Source organism: Grampus griseus (assembly GCF_964374135.1).
Source record: "Grampus griseus genome assembly, chromosome: 13".
In the NCBI taxonomy this organism is placed as follows: Eukaryota; Metazoa; Chordata; class Mammalia; order Artiodactyla; family Delphinidae; genus Grampus; species Grampus griseus.
Genome location: NC_139007.1, coordinates 61,765,709 through 61,776,816, shown reverse-complemented (window position 1 = coordinate 61,776,816; position 11,108 = coordinate 61,765,709). Strand labels below are relative to the sequence as shown.

At 40.2% G+C, this 11,108-nt stretch overlaps 1 protein-coding gene across 6 annotated transcripts in view; it reads right to left on the bottom strand.

The window, feature by feature from the left end:
- Positions 1–214: 214 nt before the first annotated feature.
- PDE7B (phosphodiesterase 7B) overlaps positions 215–11,108 on the bottom strand; it is a gene marked incomplete at its 5' end in the record, with an annotated part of 337,157 nt that continues 326,263 nt past the window's right edge. For 2 of the 6 annotated variants that reach the window (XM_082668856.1, XM_082668855.1), the window contains 2 exons: positions 476–4,145; positions 9,569–9,649. In XM_082668856.1, coding sequence (XP_082524982.1) covers positions 3,910–4,145; positions 9,569–9,649 — 317 coding nt within the window. In that variant the 3' untranslated portion in view covers positions 476–3,909. Of the gene's footprint in view, positions 407–475; positions 4,146–9,568; positions 9,650–11,108 lie in introns of those variants that run through there. The other 4 variants (XR_014297604.1, XR_014297605.1, XM_082668858.1 and 1 more) reach the window with 4 other exon arrangements.

The following is an 11,108-nucleotide window of genomic DNA, read 5'->3' as shown; positions in this document are numbered from 1 at the left end:
ATGGGTGGTGGGTTTTTTTTTTTTCCTCCTCTATTTCCAGATAGATTTAGACACTCAGTTGTCCTGCCTGAACTGTTCTATTGTTCTTGCTGGCTTTCAATCCTGAAATGCAAGACCATAGTTTTCACAAGTAAGTCCACTATGTTTCCACAACCTAAAACATTGTACCTCATTCTCATTCATATATGAATTTGACAAATGTGGATCAGAAAAATATCAGAACTCAGGGGAAATGCAGAGCTGAATGGTGGCCCTTTTTCCCTATCTTGGTACTAACTGGCAAATGATGGCTTCATGGACATGGCTGTTTCTGCAGCCCCTGGTGGAATGAGTCCCGTGGATCATGGCTGCATCTGTGCTCTTGACCTTGACCTTGAATCTGATTGGTTGGCTGGTAACATGTTACCTGGTGAGAATCAGAATATTTTCATATTGCAGTATTTTTAAGAAATTATCTTTATTTTTAATTGTTTATCTAGACATGCCAATGGATATTTCGGCCACATTTTGAGCAAAAATTCACAAGGTGTGTTTTTTTTTTTTTCCAAACCTCACGTGTGTACACAAAACAACACAATTGTAAGGGTTTGCGTAAAAGAACAAAGCATAAGAAATACAGTGAGATACAAGCTCATAACCAATGTTCAAATCAGTGAGCAGATCTGATTCAACATGAGAAAAGTTTACAAAACAAGTCTGTGGCTTGTAGGAAGCACTACCTGGTGACAGCTTTGCAGGACACGCTCCACATCCCATTGCGGGAAGCCTTAGGCAGGTAGAAACAGAGCAGGATTTTCACTCAGCCTAGCAGGGAGTTATGGGGAGGTCAGCGTTCCAGGAACAAGGTTCTGACTGTTCACAGGTGCTGTAAAAAGAAAAAGGCTTTGCCTATCAGGCCTGGCAGTGATATCTATTCTCTCTCTCTTAATTTGATTTTAACTTTAGCTTTCACTTACTAAAAATAGCTTTTTGATTCCTTTCTTCTCAAGCATTGAAGGAATTAAACTCGGAAAGTCAGCTTGTGATGGTCCAGGGACTAAGAGGAAAAGAATGTGAAGATAAAGCCCACGGATAATCCAACAGCTGTGTCTTAACTAGTAATTGGACACTGGACACCTTCTATTGAAATATTGCTAGAGAGCCACCAGTAGGCAGGAAAAAAGAGTTTTCATATTCTTTTTCTTTTTTTTTTTTTTGTCAAAAAATGAGAAACTCAAGAAATCTCCAGATGGTTGAAAGAAGGAGACAAATGTATCTAGTTTATGCATCACATCTCATTTTGCTTCAAATTTGTATTGTACTAGTAGCTGCTTCATAGGCTCAACTGTTAGATATTTGGTAGTTTTCTCTGTGAGCTCTTCTTCAAGACCTAATACACTTTTGTCCTATAAATTTGGAACTACTAAAACCACGTCCAGTCTTATTTATTTAAATTATTATATAAATATAGTTTAAACAAAGTCCATTTCCTAAACTCAAAGTAGAGGCTCCATTAGCTAAAATAGCATCTTCTTTCTTATCTCTACTGTATCTTCCCCAGTAATTGCTTTCCTTGATTTGATCTCATGTACATTAAAAATAGACTACTCAAAAGCCCAACCCAAACCAAAATAAGAGAGGTTTGGAAGCAGAAATACATTCAATACATTCTCTTTCGGGGCTTCACCAAGCTGAGAGCTTCAGAGTATTAAAGCAATAAAAAATCATGTGTCAGTTCATAGTTATTACAGGAAAAAACCCGAAGTTAGTGTTACGTTTTCACAACTTCCTTTCTTACCCATATCAATAATTTCAACTTATCATCCACCCATTTCATGAAGTTTTCACACTTTCTTTAGTACCATCTGACAATCTCTTCTGCTTTAATGAAAGTACGACTAACTTTCCAAATTTCCTCTAAACCTTTATTCTGCAAGCCTCAGTCTTTCTGCAGGAACTTAATACAATCCAGTCAAGTTTCTAACATTTCATTTGTACGTTAGGAGGAAAGAAAAAAAAAAAGAGTTGCACTTAGGAAATGAGAGTTAGCTGACATTCTATCAGCTTGCGAAACACGTTGATAGTGGCAGAAACAATCATAGTATCATTCTCCCACTACCACATTGTTTAAGGTAAAAAGAAAGGGGGCATTGCCAATTTTCATCTAACATTAGTTATGCTAGAGCTTATAAAGAAAATGTTCAATGCACAGAGTTTAGCTGACTAGAGAAGAATGCTGTAATAAATTGATTTTCCGGCCAAGTATATGCAGAAAAAATGGCAACAAAAACCTACCCAGGAAGGTAAATTCTATCAGACAACTGAAATATTTTCTTTCCTTAAGTTATGTTAACGTCTGCTAAACAGTTGCGTAGTTGTTCACATGAAATGAAGGAAAAAGGAAAATCCAGTTACTATTGACACCAAAGAAATGCACGCCAACCATAAACCAAAGAAATGCACGCCAACCATAAACCAGAGATGCTTTGGTACTGTAGCCAGAACAGACGACAGCGTGCTAGGGGAGCAGGGAAGTCCCTGATGGATAGATGACGGGGTCACGGAAGGTTTGTGAGACCTGCTATGTGTCCCGCGAGGCTGACACACTGCCATGTCCATGACAAGAGTCGTATAAACACAAGCTTATCAGCTGGCTTGTTAAAACAGAGTGCAACATCGCTGTGTTGATAGTGACTTCAGGCTTGCTGAAGGGTCTTGTTCATCTGAGGAAACAATGCTTGGTGCCACAGATTAAACACTATGGTCTCAAGCGGAATGCATGTGAAGTTTCCAAAATATTTCCTCAAAGACTTTATTCAGTTTTGCTTTGTGACCTTAGCTGGAAAGCATAAAGATGGACATGGGAAGGCAGTTCAGAAGGACATCTGTGAGGATTTAAGTTGGGCAGCTTACAGAAGATGAAAGATGTTTAAAGTTAAGGCCTTTATCTGCAAACAATAGTATATTAATAAACTCTATACCATATTTACAAATGCATTCTCTTGTATTAAAACTAACAGTATTCTGTTCACAGTGCCATCGTTTATACAGGTAGCAATCCCATAATACTCATGTATTTTGGCATGGGAATCAGTAGCGCTTGATATTTACAGAGAATGTACAGGTGTGAATATAAACATGTCACTGAATCTGAGTTATCGATAAAAGACAGATTGGCAAATGGTGCAGAGGAATGAACTGTACAGCACCTTCCCCTTGGATCGGATAGGAAACGTGGTTTCTTAATTGAGAAGATGCCAAATCTCTGACCCAAAATGGCATAAAGTCCGTAAGAAAACAGTGAACCCCCTGTTCGAGTTTGGGTACATTGAGTAATGTTTGCCCATAGTCTTAGATCCATTGTCTAGTGCATAAAATAGAAAAGTTAAAAAGATTTATTATTATTTTTATAATAATAATTATTATTAAAATAGAAGGTACTTTCTCTCACGCTCTCATTTGTGCTCTTGCACCTGAAACCAATATCCTTGGAGTTCCAAATATGCTGGTGTTTTTGTCATGCAGATCAGCAGTCCGAGGGCCAACGCTAAAAATGCTCTGGACTTAGGAAGTGCCGCCTGTCTCAGTGTGACCCAGGACCCGAGGGGCCCACGGCAGGAGCACCTCTTTCTTACTCCCCAGTCTTCACCTCGAGGGCCAAGCCGGCCCCTGGAATCAGCTCCCTCGTGGCGGAATGGAGCTGCTTATCTCGGCAGCTAATGCTGAGGTGACGGATGGCTTCTGTACACTTGGAAAAAGGGAGGCAGGTGAGCGGGAGGAGGGTGGCGTTCCAAAGAGCCCCAGGACGACACCCAGAGAGGGGCTGGGTTTACCGGCAAGAGCCCCTCAGAGCATCTGCCCTCCCAGAGGCCTCTGCGTGAGGAGGCTGGCACTCTCAGTGTGCAGAGCAGGGGGCAGGCCTGGCTGGCACTACGGGGCGTCGCCTTCGGTCACGGTCTGCCCCTCAGCCTCGGTCCCTGGGCCGGTGTGGTCTGGGCCGCCGCTGCCACCGCCACCGCTGCTGCTTCTGCGCTGGTTGGGCAACAGCCTCTTCCACTGGGCTTTGTTGTGCGCCAGGTGGCTTAGCATGCTCTCAGACAGGGCGCTGTGTCCCGTGAAACGGGCCCATTCACGGAAGAGGGGCTCCACGATGTAGGTCATGAAACCTGGAACAGGCAAGGCCAAGCTCATCACCAGCAGGGCAGTAAGACCTACTTCTTCCTGCCTAACAAACATGACTGGGCCCACGATGTGCTGGGCCCGTGCGTAAGAAGGCCACCAAGATGCAGTCCCTGCCCTCAGTGTCGAAGCATAAGATATGTCACCTTGGGCTTGGCATCTAACCTCCCAGTGCCTCAGTTTCTGCAGTTGTAAAAAGGCGTTAAGAAGGGTACCAAACCCATAGGGTTGTTACGACAATCAAATGACTTAACACATGTGAAGATGCTTAGAAAGCTCCTGGCACATAATAAACACTCAATAAGTATTGGCTATTATTATTTGAAGAAGGGAGAAGACATATAAAGAAAAAAGTAAAAAAAAGTTTGTGCTAGAACTAAGGACGGTGGTTGGGGGATGGGAGGAAAGAGCAAATGATACCAGGAAGGGGCACCTCGTTGATTTAGACCATCTGAAGAATTGATACATCTACTCCGTAGGGTATTTTTTCAGGATTATCGTTTCACAGTTTTGTCTTACTTTCAATTATGTTAAACAACTAGGTGTAGGTAATAAAAGTTCATTCATCTTCAATACAGATTTTTACCTGCATAAATGTTCTGCTTGAATGACTAGATAAGATGGATTGATACGAGACTTCTTTGTTTGCATGTCTGTTCTCTTAATTATTTTAGCCTTGTTGCTTTCTAACCATGTTTCACTGTTAATGTGCCTTCCATATTAAACATGATTTATTAAAGCAAAGATAACTTCCAGTCTAGGCTGGAATAACTGGACTCATCACAAATTTGGATATATTTAGTTTTTATTGTATTTCCCTGAAATGTAGGTATGGGGAGAAAAGGCAGGTGTTTTTCAGCTAACGAAATCTTCCAACAACTAACCCTGTATGTTTACAGGCATGTGAATTATAAGGCTTGATTTGATTATCCTTTTATTGGACGAACAGCAGATACTTGGCCTTTGAGGATGCTATAGAGATGAAAAAAGAATGCAGCAAAGCAAAATTTTATTGTACATGCCTGCATCATCTCACCAGATGTGAAATATGATTTGAATAGTATAAGATTATTTTAGATTACCTGAACCTGAGGAGGAAGGTTAAGCCAGTGACTTACTGTCTACATCTTGATAAGGTTATACAGGGAGTCCGCAAGAAAGGATTTCATTTTGGAATGTCCTTGCTTGCTATTCTTGAATTTTCTTCACCTCCTTCACAATCTCCATATCTAATTTTGATATCTTTCATCTTAAGAGAGATTAGATATTAGGTATCTAAAAAGATAGTGCGCAATATTATACTATTCTGAAGTTTAAGTTGTGAATATTTATCAGGTTTACCTTAAGTATAAAAAAAGTTACAAATCCCACATTTAAAAATCCAGTACTTAAAAATCAACTCATTTTCTTCCTGAAATTACTCTGGAATTACACCTCTGTATTTCTACTCGTCAGATATAAAGACCTCTTATAGGAGATAGAAGAGTGATTTTAAAGTCTGAAGAAACACCATGAGGCAGTTTTTCACATGAAAAAGGCTTCTGCACTTGGGAGCCTGCCCCATAGGTTCCTTGTGTATTTGTGCAAACCTCCCTCTTCTATTCAAGCGATGTAGAGCCTGACTTTGCCGGGATGTTGTCTTCCTGGAGTGGTGGGAGTGGGGCAGGGGAGAAATGATGGCTTCAGAGTACACAGGGATTGAAGGAAAGCCTCTTTCTCCTCATCTTTCTATAGGCTGCACCAATTAGAGATTCATTTGATTTAATGCCTTCTTTTTTTTTTTTGCGGTACGCGGGCCTCTCACTGCTGTGGCCTCTCCCATTGCGGAGCACAGGCTCCGGACGCGCAGGCACAGCGGCCATGGCTCACGGGCCCAGCCGCTCCGCGGCATGTGCGATCTTCCCGGACCGGGGCACGAACCCGCGCCCCCTGCATCGGCAGGCGGACTTCCAACCACTGCGCCACCAGGGAAGCCCTGATTTAATGCCTTCTTTTTAAAATGTAGAGTTTGATGGGGAGAGGGGAGGAATATGGGTGTGTGTGTGGGGTGGATATTAAATCCCTGTCTCACTTGGGTAAATATGAATTACTTAAACAGAAAATCAGGTCTAAGCCTGAGATGGCTCTCAGGAAATCCTCACTGTGGATTGGGAAAGGAAAAAGAGAGGGGACATTTTCAATCCCAGGGTAATCAGAACGGAGGAACTAGCTGCATTATTTAGCACCCACTGGAAAAATCCTTGTCTGGGAGCCTGGAGCCCACAGTTCCCATTAGATTCTGTTGATCTATTTGGGTTTTTCCAGTTTAGTCTGATCTACCTCTGCACACCACACCTCCCAGCCTTGAACCTACAGAGCTGGGAGATGTGGAACAGAGACAGAAAGATTTATCTACTAAGGGTTGTTTTATAATCACCTCTTTCTCTTTATTGGTGTGCTGGTGTAGCATCCATGGGATTTTCCTTTTCACTCAATCCCCATCCCATTTTAAAAACAAACAGGTATCTATGGTAACCACATTTTCCTGAGCTGAAAATCAGGACATATGATCTGACAAAATAAGTGTGTTCTCATGACAACAAGAGAATAGAATCTCCGAAATCAAGTCTGTCTTGTAAATCTAGGTTGTGTGCTTAATAATGTGAATGCTTTTCTCTGGGGGCTCAAAATGTCTTTAACAGGTGCCTGGCAAATTTCTTTCTAGCCAGAATTTAGCAAGCTGGGTCCCAGGATGAGGATTTTGGTTGGGGTCTATTCGTTTTGAATTGCATCTGCAGAATTTCCTACTTGATAGGGCATCGGATCCAAAGAGGCATTTCTGTTGATGTTGATGCCCTTCCCCCTCCCCTGCAATTCTGTAGCTTCATCTGCTCTGGATTCTTGCAGGGTTTTATTTTTTATAACAACACCCCTCTCCCTTTTTCAGGTGGATGAATCGGTTTAATTGTAAAAAGAACGTAACGATATTAAGGGCATTTTGGAAAAAAAAAGATCACCAGTAATCTCAGAGTTCCAACACATCTATTTTAACATTTGTATATTCCCTTCAAATTTTTTAAACTAGATAAATTTTGTTCTTATTTCCTTAGGTTGACTTTGTGACTCTTTTGTGGGACTGTGGGTTCAACTTGACCCTCAGTAATTGGAAGCATATCTTTCTAACTGGCTCTGGTTTTCTCAGTTTTCAACTGATGTTTTCAGGTGACCCTTTCACTCCCAATCTCCAGGCATTAAGCCTTGAGCTTGCAGAGGTTTGCAACACTGTGAATGTGTTAAGCTGTCTGAGGTCTGTGGGAACTGGTGAAGAACATGAAATGGTACATGTCAGGGCCATAGTTTATAAGTAAAGAGTTAAAGTTCTGAGTTGTTTTTTTTTTTGTAAGTTTATTATCTCTGCTCTAACAAATCTTGAAATTAACATGCAGCCTTTAACTGCTATATTTCACTTATGTGGCAACATGTTTTTATTTTTAAAATTTTATTTATTTATTTATTTTTTATACAGCAGGTTCTTACTAGTTATCTATTTCATTTATTTTTTTACATTACCCAAAGCAATCTATAGATTCAATGGAATCCCTGTCAAACTATCAATGGTATTTTTCACAGAACTATAACAAAAAATTTTACAATTTGTATGGAAACACAAAAGACCCCGAATAGCCAAAGCAATCTTGAGAAAGAAAAACAGAGCTGGAGGAATCAGGCTCCTGGACTTCAGACTACACTACAAAGATACAGTAATCAAGACAGTATGGTACTGGCACAAAAACAGAAATATAGATCAATGGAACAGGATAGAAAGCCCAGCGATAAACCCACACACATATGGCCACCTTATCTTTGATAAAGGAGGCAAGAATATACAACGGAGAAAAAACAGCCTCTTCAATAAGTGGTGCTGGGAAAACTGGATAGCTACATGTAAAAGAATGAAATTAGAACACTCCCTAACACCATACACAAAAATAAACTCAAAATGGATTAAAGACCTAAATGGAAGGCCAGACACTATAAAACTCTTAGAGGAAAACATAGGCAGAACACTCTATGACATAAATCACAGCAAGATCTTTCTGACCCACCTCCTAGAGAAATGGAAATAGAAACAAAAAGAAACAAATGGGACCTAATGAAACTTAAAAACTTTTGCACAGCAAAGGAAACTACAAACAAGACGAAAAGACAACCCTCAGAATGGGAGAAAATGTTTGTAAATGAAGCAACTGATAAAGGATTAATCTCCAAAATATACAAGCAGCTCATGCAGCTCAGTGTCAAAAAAACAAACAACCCAATCCAAAAATGGGCATAAGACCTAAACAGACATTTCTCCAAAGAAGATATACAGATTGCCAACAAACACATGAAAGGATGCTCAACATCACTAATCATTAGAGAAATGCAAATCAGAACTACAATGAGGTATCACCTCACACCGGTCAGAATGGCCATTGTCAAAAATCTACAAACAATAAGTGTTAGAGAGGGTGTGCAGAAAAGGGAACCCTCTTGCATTGTTGGTGGGAATGTAAATTGATACAGCCACTATGGAGAACAGTATGGAGGTTCCTTCAAAAACTAAAAATAGAACTACTACCATATGACCCAGCAATCCCCCTACTGGGCATATACCCTGAGAAAACCATAATTCAAAAAGAATCATGTACCACAATGTTCATTGCAGCTCTGTTTACAATAGCCAGGACATGGAAGCAACCTAAGTGTCCATCAGCTGAGTTTGGTTTTAATTGGAGGGAACTGCAAGGAACAGAAAGACTTGCTTTAAACATAGATGGAATTGGTAGAGTGTTTCAAGGAGTGATAGAAACAAACAATTACTTTAGAGGCATTAACATCACCGTTTAACACTTTAGTGCAATTGACACTTGAGAGTGTGGTCCTAAGAGAATGAGACTGAAAATCCATTTTGAAGTGAAGACTAGAGAAGCATGGGATCCCATGTCACATGGCTGGTGGGGCCTGGGCCTGGAGACCAAGCCCCTAGTATTGAGCATTGAGGATGAAGGGTAATGACCAAATTGGAAGGATCCTGAACTGCAGATTTCCCACCCTTCATGTCCTAAAGAGAGTGCGAGCTAATCCAATCTTCAGCAGCCAATAGTTGATTCTTGTTACTTTCCTCTACTCATTTGGTTTTGATTCAATTCTGAACTACAAAGTTAATACAGTTTAGTTATTAAGGGTCTGTAACAAAGCCTTTACCCTATTTTTCATCTCAGTTGGTAATTAGTCATGACTAGAGTGTTCATTTGGACTCAGCCATTCAAAGGGCCATTGATTAAACCTCTCGTTTGGATCTTGAGAAAGCTGTGTGTAGATCTTCTTAGTGACTCTTAGCAGAGGTGCTGAAACTGTTGATTTAAAATTAAAATTGAATTCAACTCACCAATTTGTATACTAGGGATTGAATCTTTCTGTTGATTGCAAAGAGGACTGATTTCCAGTTCAAATTTCTGTTCAAGGTCACCTAAGAAGAAAAAAGAAGAAACACATTGGTAATCGAGAACCTATAAGAATGAGTGTTGATAGTTTTAATGATCTAGTTGGATGAAGTTATCTGGGAATTACTGTTCCCTGCCTTATCACTAGGAACCCTTTAGCAACAACTGGCTCTGCCCTGCTCCGGTAGCTTCTGCGAAAATTTAAAATATCAGAGTATCGACGATCATTTACAATAGGCTCATTGTAATAGGTATGCTCTGGGATTAGAATAAGCTTTTGAACAAAAATCTATAAAAACAAGAAAACGAATGGCCAGTTTCCTAATATGAGATGGAAGTTCTGGTTTTAAGTTGCAGATTAAGAAAACAGGTTTTATGCTTTTTCCCTCCTTTCACTCTGCCTGACCCTCATCTGGTTTCAACTGAACAACCGGGAATAATTAGTAGGCAGGAAATCGGGAAGAGGAAGTAGAAAGATCTCATTTGAAGAGCATCTCTGTAGCTACAAAATTAATCCAAAATAAGGGTCTGGTATCTTTCATTCTTACTCCTTAGAGTTTTACTTAGTGTAAATGAAGGTTAAAGAAAGTATAAAGCTCAGGATGACCTTTCTTTTTAATGTCTCCATCAGCTAGAGCAAAAAAGAAATACATCATGCAAAGCTTTATCAAAGTATTTTATCAATTCTTCCTGAAGGTGAAAAATTGTGCATAATTACTTCATTGGGAAAAACAATCTGGTTAATCAGTACAGAAGCTGGGTCTCAGAAACACTTAGCTGAGTTCAGTTGTGAGTGCACTCCTCTAAACTAGAGGAGAGAAACACATAACATTTATATCATGCTTACTGTGTGTCAGGCACGTTCTAAGCAGTTTACCTATTTAATTAATTTAATCCTCATAACAGCCTCACTATAACCCCCATTTTACAGATGCGGAAATTGAGATGAAGCGTAGGGAAATATGTTGACCTAAGGTCCTTCTGCCAGTGAAGAGGGGAGCCTGGATTCCAACCCAGAAAGTCTGGCTTCAGAGGGTCTGCACTTAACCATTAAGCTAGGATCTTTTGAGATGCCACATGTCTGTCATTTTCCCTAAGACTTTAGCCATGGCTCCCATGGTCTCTCGGGCCCTCGTGATTCTCAAAACTGATGTGAGGAAATCACTTTGGCTTAACTGAGGAGTTCAGGGAAGTCAGATGATAATAGCCTTCTGAGGGCAGAGCATGACACCATTTAATATTAAAATGAATTCTCCTAAAGTTGGTTTTACTCCTCACCTCCATAGTTCTGTTAATAGTGATTTTTCAGTTAAGTCTGACACTTTGGAGGAGTTGTCTTTGATTTTTCCCTTCCCTCTACCCTCTGTATTGAGGAAGCAAATCCTGCTTACTCCTCTGTTGAAACATCTATTTTCCCTACTTTCACTCTGCCTGACTCTAGCCTGGTTTCTTTCTTTCTTTCTTTAAATTGAAAAATAGTTGATT